The sequence below is a fragment of the Pongo abelii genome, chromosome 4, assembly GCF_028885655.2.
Source record: "Pongo abelii isolate AG06213 chromosome 4, NHGRI_mPonAbe1-v2.0_pri, whole genome shotgun sequence".
NCBI classification, from domain to species: Eukaryota; Metazoa; Chordata; class Mammalia; order Primates; family Hominidae; genus Pongo; species Pongo abelii.
This window is the reverse complement of record NC_071989.2, coordinates 75338179-75362712: the sequence shown is the minus strand read 5'-3', so window position 1 is coordinate 75362712 and position 24534 is coordinate 75338179. Positions and strand designations below refer to the sequence as shown.

Below are 24534 nucleotides of genomic sequence, written 5' to 3'. Positions count from 1 at the left end.
CTAACTATACTCAAAAAAGCAATGAGGGGTATAGAGAACAGGCCTTGCCAAATACTTAAAAATACTGTATAATCTCAATAATTAAAAGGGTGGGACACTGGCACATGAACGGCCAGTCAAACCAATCCAAGGGCACAGAAGACCCAGAAATAGACCCAAACACACATAGAAAAACACATCACATGACAAAGGCAACATATCAAATTAATGTTAGAAAAATTGAGTTTTTAACAAATGGTACTGCAACAACAGAGAAGCATTTGTAAAATAAACTGAACCCATATGCCATATTGTACACAAGAATAAGACTCTAACCAGAGATTTAAATGCAAAATATAAAACCACAAAAGTACAAGAAGAAACAATGGGAAAGTTCTATCATAATCTTGGAACAGGAAAAGCCTTTTATCAGTTTTTGATTCACATAAGAAGTCATAAAAGAAAAAGAGAAAGTTATTTTAAAAATGAAAAACCTTTGTAAAATCAAGTCTCACAATTTTTTAAAAGAAACAGCAAACAGAATGATATTTATAATCACATCACTAAACAATAAGCTCCCTAATGTAAAAGAGTTCTTGGAAATAGAAAAGAAAACAAAAAGGCCAACAGGAAAATGGGCAGAGTATACAGACAATTCGCAGAAAAAGAAATACAAATGGCTTTCAATCTATGAAGTCGTCACTTCTCTCATAATTAAGAGTGCAAACTGCTGCCAACTATTATAGAGGATAATTAGGAAACATCTCTCAAAAATTACAAACATGCTTATTATCTAACTTAACAATGCCATTTCTTGAGATTTTTCCTACACACATGCACACTAAAAACAACTTAAGTCCAAAGCTATTCATTATAGCATTACATAATTTATGGTAAGAAAATTCAAAAAACCCCTTCTACTGTAGCCTAGTTAAATAACCAAGGTACGGCCATACAGTGGAAGCCTATGCAATTATAAAAAGGAATTGAAGAAGCTCTCTCTGACCTGGTAAGTTAAGTGACAAAAAGACTTCCTGGTAGTTAAATGACAAAACCAAGTGCACAACAGTGTGTATTTTGTGTTGCTTTTTGTATTAGAAAAAAATGATACATTCTCATCTTGTTATCTGTATATGAAACTGGAAGCATATACAAAAAAACCTCATGAAGTCATTACTTATGGGGACAGTGTAGATGGGCAAGAGTGGAAATTAAGACTTCCTGATACATAACTTTTATCTTTCATTTCTGAATGATGCATATAATACATACGCATATAATACATAAATTTAAAGTTTCGAAAAATATTTATTGCTTTCTCCTGTTTAGTTTTAGCACAAGCTTCCAACCTACCTCCTGGGGGACGGAGATCTAGAAGATTTCCTTTTTATGGTTTTTGATGTTCTTGGCGATCTGGAAGAACTCCTGCTCCTCCTCCTACGCCTTTCCCTGAAAACCAAAAACACATCATTTTTAAAAACAGCAATTGAAATAAACGGCAATTCAAATATACAAAAGCAAAAGGGTCCTTGATATTCTCATATGAACAGTATTCTTTAGAGGCCAGTTTAAACTTATGTCCTTTATGAGCATGTTCAATTACCTAACTTTAGAGTGGGACAAATTATGAACCATAAATTTTACAGACTGATGAAAACATCATCTAAGACTTCACATTAGGAAGGGTAGAAGACCTCCTCCTTTTCACCTCGTTTATTTGAACAATTTCTTCAGTAGAAAAAATATTAATGGTGTTTCTGCTTCTCTCAAGTATGTTTTCTCAGCAGCTAAAACATGTTTTGCTTATCAAATCCTTTGTCACGTATCTAGCTCCTTGCTGCCCCACTGTGGATTATAATAAAGTAACAGGCCCTTTTCAAGAACTGAAACATAAACTGGCTTGTAAAATGTGAACTTTCTATACCCAATTATTAACAACGTCTACTTTAAAAAGCATTTACATTACTATCATTTTAAAGAGAAATTGCTTTTCCCTCCAACCTCCTATCATTAATGTTGTTCTATTAATTTAAAATTTAGTGTACAAGTCGCTTAGATTTAAGCAAAATAGTTACAATCTGAGATGTAAATATGACAGGAATAATTATAAAATAGATTACATTTTTATTATTAAAAACCATTTTGCTTATCAGATTAGCAAATGATACATATTCTAAACTACTTCAACTCAGAAACAATGAACTTCACTACGTCTATAATTTAAGGGATATGGTATGAGGACATACCCAATGATCTATCTCACGAGTTCTGATAATCAGTGACCACACAGCTAAAAAACCAAATCCTCTGGAATTCATGTTATCCTTACCATCTCAGGAAACTGATTCTAAGAGACTAATAAAATATTTTAAGTTTTTCATTTCTAAAATAAAAAATGCTCACACAGTATATATAATATGTATTAAAATACAAAGCTCAAGAACTCTGAGAACACAACTCAATTCTACCTCTACCTAAGACTCTCTCCTCCATTACCCATTTTTATTCCCAAGACACTCCAAAATTACACTTCTAATGTGGAAATTAGATACATTATTTGATTATATCAATTACATTCTCGTAACAGCTCAGCCTAAGAACCAAAAATACTTTTTTCAAAGCATGTGAATGTCAGCATATTCCAGACTTTAAGATTACACAAAATCGCTCTGCCTTGATCAGTGTAATTCTTTTACTTACTTGTTCAGAAAGCACTATGTACAAGTGGATGTCTAATACCTACTAGCTGATGATAATGAGAGGAAAGTCTCCATAGATAGCAATCTAGACAATTACTTGAGAAAGAAATTGTATTAACAATTAAAGTTGGTGAGACTTAGACTTAAATTTGAGTTATACACCTTACCCAGCTACACAACCAGGATCATATTACTTAACCTGTTTTTTCAACTGAAAAATAAAGACAATTAATAATTCAAGTCTTATGAGGTTGTTGAGGATTTAGGATAAAATCTGTAATGTACAAAGCACAGAGTGTGACACAGAGTAGGTGCTCAATAAATATTGTTTTTTCCTTCCCTTTCTTGGTATCAACTTTAATGACAGTAAATTTAAGCATTAAAAAATTCTTTAATATCATTTTCTTTAAAAGTATAAATTAGGAGACAACGTTAGAAATAAAAATATTAACTATTTTTTGAACAGTTAAAATATTTTCCATTTAGTAAACAAATCAGAACATCTGAAAAGCAGAAAAATGCTAAAAGACAAGAAATTGTAACTCTTGGCTGGGGGCAGTGGCTCACGTCTGTAATTCCAGCACTTTGGGAGGTTGAGGCGGGTGGATCACCTGAGGTCAGGAGTTTGAGACCAGCCTGGCCAACATGGTGAAACCCCATCTCTATTAAAAATACAAAAACTAGTTGAGTGTGGTGGCACACGCCTATAATTCCAGCTACTCAGGAAGCTAAGGCAGGAGAATCACTTGAACCCAGGAGGCAGAGGTTGCAATGAGCAGGTATTACGCCACTGCATTCTAGCCTGGGTGACAAAGTGACACTCTGTCTAAAAAAATAAAATAAATAAAAAAATAAAAAAAAATTCAAAGAAATTGTAACTCTTTACCAACCTCTTCTGAAAGCATGAAACATTCCAAACTGCTGCCTTTATGAACTAATGTCAGTCATCTTTTATTCTCAAGGCCCCAGTTGTTATTGAAGAATATATTTAAGCCAGGTGCAGTGACTCACGCCTGTAATCCCAGCACTTTGGGAGGCCAAGGAGGGCAGATCACTTGAGGCCAGGAGTTCAAGATCAACCTGGCCAACATGGTGAAACTCCATCTCGACTAAAAATACAAAAATTAGCCAGGCATGGTGGTGCACACCTGTAATCCCAGCTACTCGGGAGGCTGAGGTACAAGAATCACGTGAACCAGGGAGGCGGAGGTTGCAGTGAGTCGAGATCATGACACTGCACTCCAGCCTGGGCGACGAGCAAGAGTCTGTCTCAAAAAATATATACATATATATTTAGGAATGAATGTAAACACTTGAACTTTCCTCTACACCAAACAACTTAAAATGGCCCGAGAAAAAGTTAAACATTCCCATGTCATCAAAAAAAGTAAATTCGTTATTAAAAAGGAATTAAAATAGTATTTGGTGCTGTGAAAGGTAATGTCTAAACAATCACAGAAACACAAAGGCATGTGTGACACAGAATCAATAAAATCACTTTGCAGTAAAGGTGTGGTTACAGGGCTCAAACCAATACCCACAGCAAAGGAGGTTACATTAATTCTTCAATTTGTGGTTCAATGTGCTGAAATCCGGCAGTGATCTGTTTATTTTGAGCCTTGTTTTAACATATACACTGCTTTCAACTTTACACATCTGAGGTAGTTTTTAAAAGTAAGTACAAGTACTAGAAAATTCTCAAACTTAATCTCTAAAATAAAGGAAAAGGGCTACTATACTTCTCATACAGAGCGTCAGCTTCCTCATGCTTTAAAACAGTGATGATAATAATCTTCTCCCAGGCCTGTTGTGAGGATTAAATAAGGTGAGACATGAAAACGTCTGCTGACATCATGTCTGGCATATAGTAAAGTGCACAATAAATGTCTATGATTATCTTTTATTATCTAGTCAAAGGCTGGTATTAAAAATAAACTACTAAAGCACAAGTTTTAAAAATGGGAAACATATATTCCTTTATCTCAAATTATTTTCTATTAAAAATCATCTTAAAAAATCTTCAAAAATTTGCTAATATATATATTTAGTATTTTTAAGATAGTGTAGTACAAGTTAGGAACTTCCATTTATAGTCATGGTATCATCTGAAGTAAAGGATGTGGGTTTAGATAATCTCAAATCTCAAAGTTGTTCTCATTGTACAGCTGTTACTATGGCAACTTGCTGCCACCTGGTGGTGGTAAACCTATTAATAAACTGAAATCACAGTCCTAAGGAAAAACTCTAACCCTTGAAACTGACAAAATAAAACACAACCAAAATTTAAATGTTATGCACTTAACAAAATAAGGATAAAAATTAACTTAAGTGACAAAGAGGGCTAACACTGCAACTTCAGCAATCATTTTACATATTAAAATTAATCACACCATTCAAAAAAAGTTCAGGAAATAGCCTGAGGCAAATTCTTAATGTGCTTTTTAAAAAAAGTACCTTTCCCTGCCATCCCACTGTCTAAGAAAATAATTATTATTATTCTATTAAAATAGTGATTACAAAGAATAGCTAAAACTTTTCAAATAATGTTGCCCAGTATCATCTCTTTCCCAACTCTGCTAGAGAAATGTTTACTCTGAAATTAGGAGAAAATGTTCTTATATTACTTTACAGGTTCCACTTGCGTACAGTAACCTTTTCTCCCTCTGTAAAAATTTTTGTTTCCAATTGTCATCAGCAAATCCGTTTGTAAAAATTTTAAGCATTATCAAACCTGCTGGAACTACGAGATCTTCGCGATGCATTGTAACTCCTGGGTGGTGTTCTGGATTTTTTATCCTTCTTTCTTTTTTCGTCTATCTCTTTGGATCTGTCTTTTTCTCGTTCCTTTTCTTTGTCCTGTTCCTTTTCCTTCTCTTTGTCTCGATCCTTTTCATGCTCTTTTTCCCGTTCTCTCTCTCTGTCCTTTTCCTTGTCTTTTTCCCGGTCCTTTTCCCGTTCCTTGTCCCGGTCTTTATCTTTGTTTTTACCCCGTTCCTTTTCTTTTTCACGTTCCTTTTCCCTCTCTCTCTCCTTTTCCCTGTCTTTCTCTTTCACTCTTTCCTTTTCCTTGATCTTTTCTCGAGTGTCTTTTCTCTTGTCCCTTTAAAAACAAAACCAAATAAATTCATAACTAAAATAATTCTACCTCCTCCAAAAAGACCTCTCTCTCTTCAACAATTACCAACACAAGACAATTTATAGTAGCTACGGACATTTACATATACATTTTTATATAGCTCAGGTGTACAAGAAGCTGCTAAACAAAGCTATTCATATTACACAAGCTGAATTGAGTAGTTTGGAAACCTCATGAGTCACACTGACATCAGATTCAGATCAATGGCAATCAATATTAATCTTAGATTACTAAAACAATAAAAAAGGTTTAATTTCTCTCATTAAAAACCTAAACCACAACAGATTTTTAACAAATGAAGCCAATTAAAATATTATCCCTTAGCACTAACAGAACTCTGAGGAAAAAAAAAATTATTGTTAATTTCTCTAAAACTCACCGTGAACGCGAACGACTCCTTGACTTCCGTCTCTCCCTTGATTTAGAGCGTTTTTTATGTGGGCTCTTAGATCTACGTCTGTCTTTCTGTCTTGAACGTGATCTATTATGGGATCTACTCCTAAAGAAAAACAAATTGTTAGAATATCAAAACTTATTCTTAGAATTTCAACTTTTAAGAATTTACGATCTGTCAAACAAGAAAATTTAAAATCTGTCCTAACAGTATTTAACAATATTTTAAAATTTTCTCTTAAATAATACTTTAGTTACATAATCTGAAATACATTTATTGGAAACTTTACTGGATATTTCATTGCCTAGAACAGAGACAGAAACAAAGAATTTAACAGTTATTTCGTATATTTTCAGATGTGACTTTTGCTAGTCATTTTATGCCTCAAATCAGTATAGAAGATTTTTCCCTGCTGACTTGCATGTAATCTGGTCATAACACATCATGATAGGGAGTAGTGGTTACATGGTTGAGTAGTTCCTGTGAATGTGTGCTGTCATAACAAACAAAAAGTATACATAAAAGGAAGCACAGTCCTAATGACAGCGCTACTGTGACAGGAAAATAAAAATCATTACTTATAAGTTAAAACTAGATATAATCAAATATTGGATTTGCAATGCCTCGATTTTATAGCTGTAACTATAATCATAGCTACCAGTTGAGTATCCCTCATGTGAAATGCTTGGAACCAAAAGTGTTTTGAATTTCACATTTTTGGAGATTTTGGAATATTTGCATTCTATATATACACACGTATAAAACTGGTTGAGCATCCCAAACACACAACTGAAAAATCCAAAATGCTCCAGTGAGCATTTCCTTCGAGCATCACGAAAGCGTTCAAAAAATTTTGAAGCCTTTTGGATTTCAGATTTTCAAATTTGTGAGTCTCAACCTGTATGAAAAGAAACTTTTAACTGCAGGAAACGTTTAATTGCAGGAAGAGTAACTGTTATTCCAATTTGGACTAGGCCCCCGTTCTCACTGAAAAAGTTTTTTGAGAATGTGATTCTTTTTCATAACGAGGTATCCTAACTACTTAATAAATTGTAACAAAACAGATGTACACAACTTAAATAGCAAAGTGATTAGACTCAACAGCTTTGGAGTCTGACAATCTGGCTCTGAAAGTCAGCTCTGCCACAAACTACCTGTGAGAACTCTGGCTAGTCACTTAACCTCTCCAAGCCTGAGTTTCTTCCTCTATAAAGTGGAGTAGGAATCATACCTGCATCTCTTAGGGCTGTCATGAGGATTACAACTGATGATGTATGTACAACTGCGTAGTATTCTCTAGCACAAAGTAAATGTTTAAAACTCTTAACTCTCAATGTCATTATCATTAAAAGTTAACATAAATGTAAACTTTATAACTTTATGTACGTATTCCAAGGAAGCTGAATTAACTTCTATAAGTATCCTTTATACAGCTAAAACTCATCTTGATAGTCATGTTTTAATAAATTTAGAACAATTATCAGTAAAAGAAATATAGTTGGGCCGGGCACAGTGGCTCACACCTGTAATCCCAGCACTTTGGGAGGCCAAGGCAGGTGGATCACTTGAGGTCACGATTTCAAGATCAGCCTTGCCAAACATAGTGAAACCTGTCTCTACTAAAAATACAAAAATTAGCTGGGTATGGTGGCATGCACCTGTAGTCCCAATTACTCAGGAAGCTGAGGTGGGAGAATCAATTGAACCCAGGGGGCAGAGGTTGCAAAGAGCCGAGATCGCACCACTGCACTCCAGCCTGGGCAACAGAGCGAGATTCCATCTCAAAAAAATAAAAGAAAAAAGAAAAAGACCATGCTTTGTGGTATGCCTTGAAACCAGAAAAACCTCCAAATAATCCTCATTAATAACAAAATTTTTTGTTTTTAAACACATTTTTCAGTTAGTCAAAATGCTGATTAAAATACTAATCAACATTACAAATCAAAATTTCAATAGCTAATTTCCATTTAAACTACTCATCTAACTATTTGGCTTTAAAAATAATATACAATTGTCTTCATTCCATATATATTTTTTTAGCCTCACTTGGTTCAACATACCACATTATTTTTTAATTTTTTCCAAAGACCCTAGATAAGAAATCATATACCATGTTTTTAATACAAGAAGATAATTCATAGCTTGCTGAAATCTTTATCACTAGTACTTAAGAGCCATGAAAGTTAAGGAGTAGATGTTAAGGCAAAACTGCAAAACTGAGAACATTGTAAGTCCATTTACAGATGTCCACATAGGGTAATCTTTTGAAGTGCCTTTGTTCCTATATACTTAATAAAAATTCTTACTATAAAATTTCTGTTTTAAGTTGTCCTTGCTAAAAATATAATTCTTTTGTTTTCCTCAAAGCAATGCTTTCCGACCTTAAGCAAAACTTATTTTTAAAAATTAAGTATAACTCTCATAAATAAGTTAATAATAAAAAGCACTGATCACTTGGCTTCCAACCTTACCCTGCAACTGAGATGTCAAAAGACAGTGACTAAGAGTAATTATTACATTTTAACTGTGACGTTAAATATTTTCATGTCAATCTTACCCACTAGTAGTTTTCTGATTAAGAATGCTAAATAGTAGTCAAGAGCAGATCTAATCTAACTAAAGATTTATCATTAGCTCTCATTTTTAATGAGAAATTGTATTATTCTGAATAATGCAAAATCTTATTTTTAAATTAAACTGTAAAAAAACAGCAACTTACCATTATGCTGCATCAAAGTTCATTTGTAAATCAGTTGTTTTCCATTAAAATATTATAAAATGTCTTATAGTTCCTGTGCTAATCTATAAAGGTTACTTAAAATTATAACAACTATAGTACTATCCATCTTTTCTATGTCTCAATAAATAAAACAGGCATCACAACTTGGACAAAACAGAAACATACCTCCCTAGTCCTAGCCAAGGTCACAGTGACAAGAAACCCCTTCCTCTCTCTAACCAAAAGGGGAAGGAACAGGGAAAGACTGTGGGGGAGGGTTGGGAGGTAGGAAGCATGGCTCTAGAAGCATTTGAAAATGGTAAAAAAGTAGAAGGTGGGCCTTTAAGGGTTCCTGCAACCCACGCTCGTGCTAAGTCTAATAGGTCAGGGTGAGATTCAAGGACATCAACTCCCACTAGCAGAGGAGGAAATGTCAACAAAGGCCTGTCATCCCCTTCCTGATTTCTGGGGGATAGTGGGATCCTTCCAGGTCAGAATCTTTAAGTTAAATGTTTTTAGGTAAGGAATTTTTTTTTTTCTCATTTAAAGATAACTCATTCTCTCTTTTGTATTTGTTCATGAACTTAAGGCAACATGTTTCCACATGCATGCACAAAAACAGAATATGCTGACAAAAATATGTATGTATGTATACATGCCAGTTAAGAACATGTATACCACGCCTGTAATCCCAGCACTTTTGGAGGCCAAGGCGGGAGGATCGCTTGAGCTCAGGAGTTCAACACCAACCTAGGCAGTATGATAAAACCCCGTTTCTACAAAAAATACAAAATTAGCCAGGCGTGGTGGTGCGTGTCTGTGGCTCAGCTACTCAAGAAGCTGAGGTGGGAGGATCACTTGTGCCTGGGAGGTGGAGGTTGCAGTGAGCAGAGATCAAGCTACTGCACTCCAGCCTGGGCAACAGACTGAAACTGCATCTTGGGGGGAAAAAAAAAAAAAGAATATATATACATTATTTCTAATGCTACGCAGACATTTTGTGTACATTTGTATAGACATATCTACATAAAGCACATAAAACTTCACTTAGATCATCAAAGAAACAACAATTTTATTCATCATCAAGTTTTGGCTTGTTCCAGTCTTGGACATTAGCTCTCTCTTACAATCAACACAATACGAGATTCAGGTCATCAGTCTTCCTCAGAAAAGAAGTTGTAATATTACTCTTCAGCCCAGTTCTATTATTTCCGTGATCTCCTTTACCCTCACCACATCCTGTCAACATATGGAAATATCCACAGTCTATCTAGTACCACTGCAGCTTCTGTTCCACTATCCTTTCCTGATTCTGGCCTCTGCTGCACTGCCTTATTCTTGTATATGAAACAACCTCCTTCACTTGGTTCTGAAAGTGTCTTACTGTAAGTCCTTGGATAAAGGCAGTAAAACCGTATTCCAAAGGAGATTTTGCTAACTAAGAATAGACAAGTATACACTAGTATATCTGGTGTATACTTGTTTACTAGAATCTAAGAAAGAACATCCTATTTTTCCTCATTATTTGAATCTCCTTGATCAACACACACACACACAAAAACAAAGTAAACTGAGCCTGCTGGTAAAACAACGTACAACAAACTGGTTCCTTTTCCCTCCCCTAAATCCTTTCTCCTTCTTTAAAATCCCAACATACACAGATACACTCTTCCCTCCCTGCTCTCTCAAGACATACGTATGAGTACTATGTACACATAACATGCAATTAGGATCCACTATACATACTTTCACATTTCAACAACACCCCCTCCGTACCTTAAAAAAGACAACAAAATTTGCAACTTTAGTAATGATCTTTAGGGTACTTCCAATTAGGATGGTATTGCCAAGTTTGCATTTTAAGGTCCCCTTTATACCAAAGACAAAGAAATGACAGATTAAGAAAATCAAAAGGACAAAGCTACGATCAAAAATAAGATAAACAGAGCTTAAGCAAAGTACTACAACTGAAGCTGAAACTGCAAGTTATTCCTGTGTTTCAGGTCCAAAATTGGGCAGAGGCTGCTCTTATCACCAGCAATACCAAGGACTCAAAGTGTTCCTTTGGATACGTGGTACTGAAAATAGGGAATTGTGTGAAAGATCTGGGGTGGTGCTCCCCAAACTTGGAATAGACTGGGACAACAAAACAAAAAAGCTGCAACTTGAGCAATTATTTTCAGCATGGTCACTAAGTATGTTCCCTTTTCTCAATATGAAGAATGAAAACAGCTTTTGTCACTTCTATATAAAGACTAGTTTACTCTTAGAAAAATCTGGAATAGAGTATCTTTAGATACAAAACTAACTTCTAAAAATAAAGATGTTCAAATATTTAAAAATTAAGTATCATTAAACAAAATTTCATTCTCAACTACAGTATTACAATTAGAACAATATTTAATGGTAACCACACTTCAGGTGCACACTACTAAAATTTCTAACTTCTGATATTTTGACGAAAACTCATAAAATCTTAATATTTTAAATACAAAACTAAAATAAAATGTAAATATGACAGCAGAAATTCTCACCTGTGTTTTGATTGTGATCTTTTCCTTCTAGAATGGGATTTTGAGCTAGACCTGGATTTTGAGCGAGTATGGGAACGAGATCGACCGCCTTTTCTTTCATTGCTCTTTCCAGACTCTGGGAGGAAAAAATCACTTTGCAGTGTAAGCTCAGAACAATTAAAGATCCCAGTTAATAATCAGGCACAAGTGGAATGTACCACATATAGTGCAAGGGGCCTACTCTCTGTACATCCTCCTCCTTCAGAAACATCCAAGAAAGTCATTGCATAAACTCGTTGAGTGCAGCCACCCTGCAGCAGTACATATAAACCAGATGATTATAAACAGCTGTTCGTAATATTTTGTTGCTGCCGTAACGTACGATTATAACATGTCTGTAATTCCTGTGACAGTGATTTTAAGTCCTTTCTCCACTTATTCTGCTAGAATTGAAGCTTAAATTCTAAGTGTTGATTTAGAAAATCTGCTCAAATGTAAACCACCTAGATGTTTTTAGAATGGGTTTTTAAATTATTTTCATTAGCAACACAAAAGTTTGAATAGATGTTCCTTTACCTTACTAAAATACAGTATCTGTATTTTTTTCTAAATCACGGGCTCTCTTCTCTATTTCTAAAATTAAAATGTTGAGGAAAAGTAAACCTGCTGAGTCAGAACATTTTAAATATATTTACTCTTTTTAGCCTTGCAATAACATTTTTGCTTTCAGCAAATCACTTTTGAGCACTGATTTTGCTATGAAAATACAGAGCTGATTAGTTCAGACTAAAGCGCCTCAATTCAGTATCACAGAAAAAGATAAAACATGGGCTAAGTTGTTCTTTGACATGAGTATGCTACTTACTATTTCTTGAGTTTCAGTCTTCTTGTTTGTAAAATGAAGTGACTGAACAAGATGATTTCTAAAATTCCTTCCAGTTCTAAGATTCTATGATCTTTAAACTATGACCTATGTAACAACGTTATGGACTTACCTGGTTCAATAGCTGCTGAGATAAATGACTGAGCTTCTCGTACTCGCTTCATTACTTCTTCTAACTCCTTAGCTGCAGCCTGAGGTGTCATCTCAGGGGGTTTTACTATTGCATTGTTGGAGTGATTTATTCTAAATTAAAAATATTAGCATATCACAAATACACACCACATTTCATAAAACATGAAACAAACATTTATATGATACACATATTTATAAACGTGAGGACATCTCAGAAGCACGTAAGAATGATATACAGAATAACCAAAAGCAACCTCAAAACCATGATTAATCTCTCATCCCCACTTCCTACCATTCCTTGCTAATACAACCAAAAGCAGGCAGAAAAGTTGAACCCTAGCTAACTTAATTCAAACAGACTAGATTAAGTGCTTTTCCACAGCTTAGAATTAAAATAAATTAAAATGTTGATACCAATATGAAAATGAATCATTTCTATTTTCAGATCAAAAGATCTTACTGACAACCTGTACACTCTAGAAGAAGGGAAAGCTACCTGTATATCATCATATTATGTACACCATTTTAACCAATGCTGAACCATGGCTGAGTTAGACATAGCTTTGAATGTGCAAGGCATCTGACAGAACTCTTCCTCTACTAGGTAGAGTGACTTCTCTGATGCACATGAATGGATATTATGTGTCTTGCTTTACCCCTTCCACACTGAGAAGACAAGTACCCACTAAAAACTTATCCTTAACAGAAAAATCCTGATCAAATTGTATAACTAAAGCAATCTATGAAATTCAAGCAAAACTATATTTGCCTCAACAATCTGCATGAAATAGAATTTCTGGTCTGGAGTATCTCGAAGGCCATTATCAATGTTTTACAAACAAGGATGTAAGCAAACCTCAAAAGTCAAAATTTCTGGCTTAAAACATTTCTGGGCACTTATAATTTCCTTCTGTAGATTTTGAATTTACCACAGTTGTTACTGGAAGTACTAGAGTTCAACCCACGTGTTAAGTTGCTCAATTAGTCTAGTGTCATAATGTAAAACCAACCTGACTTATTAAAGTTTATAGAAAAAGACCTACAACCGTTACGCAGGGTATATAAATAATGTTAACACTGAATTAGACCCTAGAAAACAGAAAATGAGAAAATAAATGTCTCTAAATAAAAGAAATTAAAGACTAAAATGGTAAGTATCTCATGTATTTCATTTATACTTAACACAAAGTCTTCCTTTCCACAAATTGCCAATTACTATTAAAAAGAAAAAAAAAAGCCTTAATTACATCAAAAATACTTTAAATTTTTTCAAAATCATTAAAATTTCTTTGTTTAGGATTTCTTACTTCAGTGGCCTGTCTCCAAACATAACTCCATTAAAAGCAAGGGCCCTTGGTACAGAATTTTGGTCTGCAAATTCCACAAAAGCAAACCGAGTTGGCTGAGTCTCATCACCTGCCATCCGCACAAACTTCACTTCTCCAACTTGTTTAAAAAATTCAAGTAGTTGATCAGCTGTCGTTGTCTAAGGAAACAAAGTGACACTTTGATAAAATATATCCATTTAAAACATCAGGTAAATATTACTGTATCCACCGATACGATTTTTAAGAAGAGAAAAAGAATAAGGGCTACTGCTGCTTTGTTTCTTCTTTAATTAGTTACCTGGGAATTCAGATTTCCAACATAAACCGTTCTCCTAATTTCATCTATTTTGGAAGGATCCACATTTCCCATAAGTGGTGGCTGTGGTATCTCTCCAAGTGTTGCAATGTTGGGGTCTAGTGCTGCTGCTGGTATAGCTCCCAAACTGCTAAGTGAAACACCAAGCTATCGAAAGAAGAAAAAAAACACACAGAACACATATTTTCTATTAGTATCCAAAGCTACCATTCTCTAATCTTGAATGAACTAACTCAACAAGAATGAAAGGAGACTAGGGACTCCGAACTTTCAGTTATATATATGTCTGACTTATTAAAGTAAGGTCACATTAGTTTTAAATGTAATTCGAAATATATTTTACTGTCTGGATGTTTTAGCCACTTCTAAACTTGACCCTAAAAGACAGGCTGTTTCTCATTACTTGAGATAGCTATGTTCTATAGTTTCCATGAACTATGAATTACTGAATATTGAACCATTACTCCTAGGGAAAATACAGGGTGAAGTTCCTACAAGCCTCTGGTCACATTCACATTAACTAATAAAATATTTAACCTTATTTTATATGTGCTTCTGTTTAAAGACACCTTAGCTGTTATATATTGCCAATTCATTAACACTGAACTCACAGCCAGCAGCGCTACAACTCAGGCGTGAATGAATCTTATCTAATACATGTATTTAATATTTTCTCCATGAGGCACTTCACAATCTCCCTGTACTTAAGAACGCTACACAGCAGTTTGGCACTACACTTGTGGGCCCATCTTAACAGTGAAATCACCAACAAAAAGCACAACAATTCAAAGAACATAGCACTAAACAGACTGCGTGCTTGTTTACAGCCTGAGTGCCAAAACAAGAAGACTTCGACCTCCGTGCATATAAACAAACCCCAATTTTTCACCACTCTGTGTACGCCCACAAACGACCACAAAAGTGCTCCAACTGTTGATGTGGGGATTTCAAAAAAATTTTACCTACTAAGTGAATTCAAAAATACAGAATTCACAAAGAATGAGAATCAACTGTACCTTGGTCATTGAAAAACACAGATTGTATGAGTTCCTAATAGTCAACAATTATCATAGCATCGAATTTAACTTAATCCTCATATCAACCCTAAGAAATAGGTATTATTATCATGCTGAAAGTTTACCTAAGAAAATATATCTAAAATATTGAGCCCTTATTTATGCCATGGTAGGAAAAGGACAAAAACCTTAAAAAAAACTTTGAATGATCTTTCTATAGCATCACTAAATTCAGTTTTTACTTGCAGCATTAAGGAATGTATTATTTTTAATGTGAATGTAAACTAAAAGAAATATAAGATCTCAGAATTTGAAAACAGAAAAAATTTTTCAGAATGAAAAGAGCTTTCAAGGAAAAAAAGACAACTCTTTTCATTTCCACTTATGCTATTAGAGAACATTTTGATCATTAATGACTATATATACAAATATGATACAGAACTAAGATTTAACAACTGTTAAGTAATGGCACTTGCTAATGGTGAAAACGGAAGTTTATGAAATCAGTGTCACTTCTTATCACAGCAGCCAGTCTGATCTTTTTAAAACATGTCAAATCATGTCATATCCCTGCTTAGAACCCATCAATGGTTTCTAATTACCTTAAGAATAAAATTCAAACCCCTCTTTCCATGGTCTAAAAAGCCCTACCATAATCTGTGTCCTATCTATCCCCTCCAATCTCAAACACTCATGACCCTCACTCACTATGCTTCAACCATACTGACCACCATTCTGTTCCTTGAACACATAAGTTCAATTAAAAAACATTTCCCCCCAAGAATCAGAATGCAGGTCTTTAGCATAGCAATGTTATGTAAAAACTACAAATCTAAAATTTTGCACTTCAAAATTTCAGAAACCACTCTTACAATCTAGATAAATTACAATCACATAGCTCATTTCTTAGTTCAATCCCTATCTAACACCACAAAGCTAGATTCAACTTCCAATTAAGGCAAGCTTTGTTATTTTTTTTTAGGTTGTCTTTTGAAGAAAAATGGCACTTCTTTTAAAATAAATATGGCCAGAGTTTTTTAGGCAAAAACCAAGAGCCAGTAATAGTAATATCCTTTTTTTTTTTTTTTTTTTTTTTGAGACGGAGTCTCCCTCTGTTGCCCAGGCTGGAGTGCAGTGCAGTGGCGCAATCTCCGCTCACTGCAAGTTCCGCCTCCCGGGCTCACACCATTCTGCCCCGGCCTCCCGAGTAGCTGGGACTACGGGTGCCTGCCACCACGCCCGGAGAATTTTTTGTATTTTTAGTAGAGACGGGGTTTCACCGTATTAGCCAGGATGGTCTCAATCTCCTGACCTCGTGATCCACCCGCCTCAGCCTCCCGAAGTACTGGGATTACAGGCATGAGCCACCGTGCCCAGCCATAATATCCTTTTTTAATCCCACTTGGAAATCACAAAGGAAGCATTACTAAATTATGATTTAATTCTGCATAGTTAATGGAAAAATATTTTGCCATGTTTTCACCTTATTACATTTTCTCAATATCAGACAAAGACCTATTTTTTCCCATTACCAAAGTTGTGGATCATTTCACGTATTTTAAATGGATTTAATCCTCATTAACTGAGAAATACAGTTACCTAGATCCTCTATGCTATCTAAAATATTGAGTTTTAATAACTGATTTTCTAATGAATAATCTATTGGGGTTCTCAAATTTAAATGAATCCCCTATTACTTCAGGAGTAAATCCAAAACGCAGCGTTAAGTCAGTGATAAAGTGAAAAAAAAAGTTCAAGCTGTGATTTTGAATCCTATTTTAAAAAAAAAAAAAAAAAGAAGAAGATCTAAATGCAAATAATCTGAAGCTCTCTATTCAACTGGTCACACAGCTGAACGTTCACCTCTTTCATAAGAGGGCTTATAGTACTTACAGTAGTCAAAGGATTTGGGGTTGGTATTGGAAGCAATCCTGCACCAGGCATCAGACTTGTCATGGTTGGAGCAGGAGCCAATAAAGAGAGGGCTTTGGATTCCTCTGGGATTTTACCTGCAGAGGCAAGTTCCAAACATTACAAAAAGCAGAAACACCACACAAACTTTACACTATGATTTTACAATTACCCTTGCAGTTAAAAAATAATAATAAAAAATGAATCTATCTATCAGATCTGTATAAAGAAATAAACAAGAACTTAAGTCTTTCCTTTTATCCTGCTCTACTAGGAAAAATAAAAGTGAGCAAAACTTCAAATATTAACAATCTCATTAATGGAATATTATTTTAAAAACTGAATAATGTAGACAATTATTTAACACTTTGAGCTATGGGTCACCTGTACTGGAAACTTAATGTTCATGAACCAAACGATATCAAGCATGGACGCTTTCCCAGGACGGTGTTTTCGCGGTGATCGAAAGTTGTGTTACACATGACAACCGTTCGTGTTGGCTGCATCACTAATAGCACACAGAACATCAGATACAGAAAAGAAGAACATTTTTTAAAGTTTAATCCCCAGAAATGGCAAATAACCAAATTAGTCAAAAAAAAGAAAAAGAAAAAACAAATATGTGCGAATTGAAATTTCTTAATGAGTGCCCCTATCCTGTTACTGAAACTACCTATTTGTGATGCAAACAATTTTGATAACCCTCCAACAGATTCCATTTAATTTCAAATAGAAAACAAAAACTTACTCCATGTAATCAACTTGAACGTAAAAGGAAGCCTACATCCATTCAGTTAATAAGGCATCTCACCAACATCAGAGATGCCTAAAAGAATTCAGTTCCAAAAAATATGCCTTGGGAAACTACCAAAAATGTTTTAGGAAAAAACAATTCCCTGGTTTCAGAAAACTTCTTATTAACTTTTAGAACCAATTTATGTATACTTATCTGAAGGGGGAGGTTAATGCCTTAAAGCTTGCTTAAAAACATTTTAATTGCCTAATAACAGTAACATTCAAATAATCTAATAACACTCAGTAGGAAAAAAACTTCCTACAACCTAAAAAAATGAAAAACTTACTCTGAAATAAGTACGATTTGTCATATTCATTGCTGAATTCTAATCAATTACTTCTGATAAGGACTGCAACTTTCACGTTATTTTTCCTTATCCCCTTAGTCAAAAAAAAAAAAAAAAAATTTAAATAGTTGACTACATGTGGATATATTTAGAAGAACACTCATGTGGTAGCTGGTAAAGCATTTCTATTATTAATTCTCCAAAAGTGTTTTAAAAGACAATGCACAAAATCATGCTAAACTGAAATATAGCATATGCAGTAAATTTTCACAAGCACCATGCCTGGTTTCAGTTGTAAAAATATTTAAAACAACCACATGTGCAGAGATAAATCCCTAAACAATATTATCTGAATATATCTTTAAACATGCATGGAACTCAAGTCGGAATTTAAAACTTGATTTAAATAATGGCTATGCCTTATTTATAGGAAGCAAATAAAACCTACTATTTTCTACCTTTGCAGCATCGAAGTTTATATCACTTTATTACTTTCAAAAACAAAGTTATCTTTATTATTTCAGTAAAAATTCTGGAGAACAGATTTCTTAACACGCATCAACAAAAGGCAGGTAGGCCTTATTGAAAACATCAAATAACAATAATCTGCTTTATATGTATTAGTTATTGGTATTAACACATGTATTTATATATACCCACATATACACTATACTATTTATATTGATTTCACCTGTTTTATCTGTTATAAATTGGTATTATCTTAAAAGGTTTGTAAAAACTGAACATTCTTGATAAATTGAGGTTTTGAGGCAGAAACTCCATCTTCACTACCTTAATGTATGCACCTAAGGAAACTAAGAGTTCTAATCTAGTAATGTTCCAAATGTAATATTACTTGTCCTTTAATAAGCAAAACTACCTATTGAAGACACTGTAGAAAGACTATACAAACAAAAAGTGTATTCGACACTGGCCAAAAGTTGACTACTTAGTATTATGAAGTCTTTCACTTTCAGCTTAAATAAAATATCAGTAGGTTGTCAGACTCTCTCACTGCCTTTCAAAAGAGTATACTACTATAAATATAGTATACTACTATAAATATATAACTCCACTATAAGCACATTTTTTAATAAATTAACTTTTAATTACCATTCTAATTACTCTATATACTAATTCTAATTACCTAAAGGTAATGGTAAAAGTACTTTAAGAAAAAGCTCCATTGCTTAATTTCCAAGATAGAATTCTACCAAATTTACCCTCCAAATAACAGAGCTTATAAAAGTATAAAACAAATAAGCATTTTTTAGCATTTTTCCCAAACTATACTCCTCAAAGTCAACTGAGGAAAACATCTCTCACAGTATTAAAGTAATAGTCCTAATCTCAGAATCCATTTAGAAGCTAGTAACCTCTGAAAAATATTCAACAAAAAATTCAAGCTAACAAAAACCTACATACAAATAAGTAAATTTCTCAAGTATCCATTCCCCACATAGGCAACAAAAAGTCTTCGTAAGTCAAGGAAGTAAGTTCTATAATAAATAACCATCATAAAAATGAAAGGCTCTTCTTTACTCCCAGATTGTTATATTTACTTATTTTCCTTGATGATTTTTTATGCCTAAAATTCCAGGGGGAAGGACAAAAATTAGAAGCTATCAGTTTTTATGAGAGATGTAGACTGGGGGAAAAAATTTAGAAAAATGTTGCGCTGAGATCAGAAAGTGTTCGTGAGATACTTATCAGTGTTTTAATGTTTCAAGAATAAAATGTACCTTATCAGTCCATACACACAAATTAAGACTCACAATGAGCTTCACAACACTGTATCCTAATTTACCACATGAAAATTTGCTTTATCTTAAGGTTGAGCTCTACTAATCATCTCCCAATATAATTTGCAACACGTTATGAACCCTTAATGAAATACCATTTACAAAGAACTGGGAAAACCAGCTCACAAGTTAAAGTGAAAGAGATTTAACAAAACAAAAACAAAAACAAAAACAAAAAAAGGGACAAAATAAAGAAAAAGAAATGAAATTAAAGTAAAACAATAAAAAACAGAGACAGGGCGTCCATCTTCTGCGGTTCAGACTCCGATCTCATTTCCCCAATGAAGGTTTCACTTGACGGCAGGTTTAGTGGCATGGCAAACAATGCCTAACTCAGGCAAGTGTAACAGGTCTGCCTTGGCCAGTCTAGTCATCTAATAATGCACAAATATCACATAGAGAAAACATACAAAACCAAATTAATAGTCAAAATCCATCTACCAGAAAATGTGGACATAAAGTTATGACTGATGATTAGGCTGACACCCTTGTTATGTTTGACCATATCTTTTTCTACGTGTTAACATTTATAAAAAGAAATCTGAAATGCACGCAACAACAAAAAGAGGTCATATTTGGACAAGTATAATGAAAGCATATTTTATTTTGAAATGGCATGTTTTATTAACAAAGGCTAAGGCTTAATATGCATGAAACTGTTACACATCAAATGCTACTTTTACAACTTAGGATCTTCTCACATTACTGTCTACACTAAAAAACAGCAATTCAAAGAAACTGAAAAAACTTCTTAAATTTTTTTCTATGGTTTTTCTCACTTATGTCATGATGCTGTTTGTTCAACATCAAGGAAAGGATGCATTCAGTGAGGTCAACAGAACACTGCTTGCTTACAGCACCACAGCACATCTCCTCTTACAGAACTTACTCCACTGGAATACTTTCCTTTGGGTATTTCACACTCACTCTGCTATCTTTTTTAGTACAATAATGCACTATTTCTTTGCTTGTAGTGCATAATCAGTATTTTAACAGCTCACTGTGAAAATTCTCGAGGTTCCATAAATTCATCTCTGCCGTATTTAATACAACTAATGAAAAACGTATATCTGAATGTTTCACCAATACCAACTGTAGGTTAGTGTTTCAAAATATTTACTTATAATTAAATTGCAATAAAAGTATGCTTAAATTTTTCTGTTCAAAAACAGTAAAACTGTCCAAGTTGTAATATTAAAAACACTAAAAAGGTACATCTGATTGTGCATTTATTCATCTCTATCAAGTAAAATAAACAATAAAAGGGACATCTACATGCCCATCATCTTGAACATTTATAACAAAATACAGTAGGGCTTCTCAGATATATGAAAGATTCTATGGGAATATAGCAGGTTCCAACCAAGCAACACTGATAAAATTCTTCCTTCCAATTCAGTAATAAGCTAACATAATAAAAGATCCAGTGTTATTGGTGGTATTAATTTTCTGATATAATTAATATTCCAGTTTAATAAACCTTTTACCTGATTTCTTTTTTCCCATGCAGTTTCTCAGTATGAAATTTCACTACAAAGTTTGTAGAATGAAACCATTCACCAGCTCCTTTCCCACCTCACCAATTTGGGGCTTACTGTAGCCTTACAGATCAGCAGATAAAGATACATTTGGCCAATAATTAACTTTAATCCATTTTTATCTTCCCTACCCATTCTAACCCCCAAGCATGGGAAAGACACTTCCAAATTTATCTGAAAAATACTGAGAATGTCCTATTCTGGGACTTAAAAAATATGAGCCTGGTACTCACTGTATTAGCCTGTAATGTTTTTGACATCCCAGAACAGGCATTCTGAAATAAGCATAAAACCTTGAAAGTGCAGCAAACTGCTTATTATATATTATTTTAATGTCAGCCTGGCCACTAAAACAGGTTTTAAAAATTACATATGAAAGCCCATCAAACTGTTTTCCATAAACCTTTATGTTTAAAACAGTTTCAGTTACAATCATCCACCAGAGAAAATCTACTTTAAGACATTTTAGCTTATAATAACCCAATTCTAAAATCCTGTACACATGCTAGTCAGTGCTCTGAATAAAAGTTAATTACACACCAGAAGTGTCAAAATTCAGCACAGTCTATTATACGTGAGTGGCTCTGTAAATAGAAGTTACTAAAAAATATTAGTAATAATTAGTTCTTAAAGCAGTTTAGGTCATAAAATGTAATGGATACTTTAAGGCCTTTGTTCTTATCTTCAACAACTATTTCCTTCATGGAGGCTTTGGAAAATTGCTTTCCTTTTTTTCCAACACTCCTCCTGCCCCTTTCTGGGGCGAATAAAAGAAAAAATTAAATTCCAGTTGCAAAGCAAACAATTACATTGAATATAAAATAATGATCTCATAGTAACAAGGTAAATTACCTTGCGTGTACTTGAAAGTATAAATTACAAATATTTTTCTTATATCACTTAACCCCAATTTGCCAAAATGTGTACACTGTTTTCATTTGTAATAGTATTAATATTGAACACACAAGGTAAATGCTTGTTTATGCATTTAAAATAATTTCCCATATCAATTATTGTTTTAATTTCAGAAAGCTTTCTTTGCAATCTGCAAATTGACTACAGAAAGCCAAAGCAAACCAGAAGCCAATTTATGAATGTTAAATTGTAAAATCTCAAATGTACATGTCATAAATTAACCATTTTAATATTACTATTAGGTAAAAAGGTTTACCTCCTCCAAATTTCATTCTTACTTTCACACACACACCAAGAGTACTGTCTACTTGCCAATCTCTAGGAAAGCTAAAGGCAATAACAGACAGGACAGAAATTCAAATAAGAGGAAAAAAAGCGAGATACCAACCTTCTGCACAAGGAACAACTATCAGAGCTCTGTCAATAAAAACCGTGTTAGTTAGATGCTGGGCCACACCAACACTTGATGGATCACGAAACTTAACATAACATACTTTGGAGGAAAAAGCAAGAGGTGCGTTGCTGCAAGACAAAAAGAAAAACAATTGAACTAATAAACATTTGCTTGGTTTTATCATTTTCACTTAAAATTTCTTTCTTAACCTTTACATAATCTTACAAAATTAAGACTTTAAAACTTTTTGTTATTAAGGATCATTAACACGTAAAATAGTGAAACTTAGTCATTTAATGGTGATTTGTCTACCACGACAGAAGGCAATCCAGGCAGGCCTACTGCCTTACCTGTAAAACTTGGAACTCAAATTAATCAATCCTTAATCCGAGTGAACGTAAAAAAAGCTAATTTAACCCAAAAATTAACTCAAAAAGTGTATCATATGTAAGCAAAAATCCCTTTATAAAAGCTCCAATCCTCAAGATTTCAAATTTTATCATCATTCCAACTCTTCTAAATGTGTTTCCCAAGCATTTACATCACTAAAAAACTTCACAACAGTCTTGGATACAGTCAGGTAATATGGAATTTAAATTAAGGTCTTTTGCATACACCAGAGCTGGACAGTGATATGATTTTCCAGACAAAAGAATTTACAAACAAAATCTTACATATTTCATAGGCAACACAGACTCTTAACTGGTCCTACTTGATTCAGTTTAATCCAGGCAGACCGATAGTAAAAATGAACCAGACAAAGCACAAATGAAAGGAACTTCTCCTAAAATGAATACATCCTGTTAGATTCGAAAATATACTATCCTCATGGATAATCATTTTGTCAGCCTATCCATAATTACTTTTCATTAAAATCTGTAATTGTCTTTAGCAGGAAAAAAAAGACCGAAACTAAGTATATACACATAATCTGTAACATAGATTTTATATTAAAATCTATTTGAAACATTTAAGATTTTTCACACTAAAAAAAGAGAGATCACTTGAAAAATATATGACTTAATAGTCATTTACTTTTGTTTACAAAACAGGAAAGAAAACTGACAATTCCGGAACTAGTAAATCGCAAAGTTAACATCTAATGTCTAATCATCTAATCCAAACTTCATGCAACTATAATCATTCAACTAATCAAGAATCTTTAAACCATTCTGACATACTATTAAATTAGCAATTCCACAAACATTAGCCGTTTTTAAAATCCAAAAATCCAGATTTCTTTGTAATTCTTCACGTTCAGGAACTAATCCATTTTTAAACAATGTAGAATAACCACATTAATAATGGTTAAATTTATATATATTTATGCTATTAACCAAACAATGTAATAATAAAATGCATCTGCACTTAGAACTTAAAACTATTTACATTATTAACACAATTAGTAAGGCTAATGAAAGTTGAAAAAAAAAAGATATACCGCCGGGCGCGGTGCCTCACGTCTCCAATCCCAGCACTTTGGGAGGCCGAGGCGGAAGGCGGGCGGATCACGAGGTCAGGAGATCGAGACCATCCTGGCTAACACGGTGAAACCCCGTCTCTACTAAAAACACAAAAAATTACCCGGGCGTGGTGGCGGGCGCCTGTAGTCCCAGCTACTCAGGAGGCTGAGGCAGGAGAGTGGCGTGAACCCGGAAGGCGGAGCTTGCAGTGAGCCGAGATCGTGCCACTGCACTCCAGCCTGGGCGACAAAGCGAGACTCCTTCTCAAAAAAAAAAAAAAAAAAAAAAAAGGATGTACCTCTTAGCATCCAACT

The 24534-nt window shown here is 34.0% G+C and overlaps 1 protein-coding gene across 4 annotated transcripts in view; it reads right to left on the bottom strand.

Annotated features, from left to right (window-relative positions):
• SREK1 (splicing regulatory glutamic acid and lysine rich protein 1) overlaps nt 1-24534 on the bottom strand; it is a 36479-nt gene that overhangs the window by 4480 nt on the left and 7465 nt on the right. For 2 of the 4 annotated variants that reach the window (NM_001323547.1, XM_024246667.2), the window contains exons 2-10: nt 22752-22885; nt 17009-17124; nt 14082-14246; nt 13763-13941; nt 12436-12566; nt 11462-11576; nt 6194-6313; nt 5410-5778; nt 1333-1428 (exon numbers count right to left, since the gene is read on the bottom strand). In NM_001323547.1, coding sequence (NP_001310476.1) covers nt 1333-1428; nt 5410-5778; nt 6194-6313; nt 11462-11576; nt 12436-12566; nt 13763-13941; nt 14082-14246; nt 17009-17124; nt 22752-22885 — 1425 coding nt within the window. Of the gene's footprint in view, nt 1-1332; nt 1429-5409; nt 5779-6193; nt 6314-11461; nt 11577-12435; nt 12567-13762; nt 13942-14081; nt 14247-17008; nt 17125-17410; nt 17535-18108; nt 22715-22751; nt 22886-24534 lie in introns of those variants that run through there. The other 2 variants (XM_024246668.3, XM_054555058.1) reach the window with 2 other exon arrangements.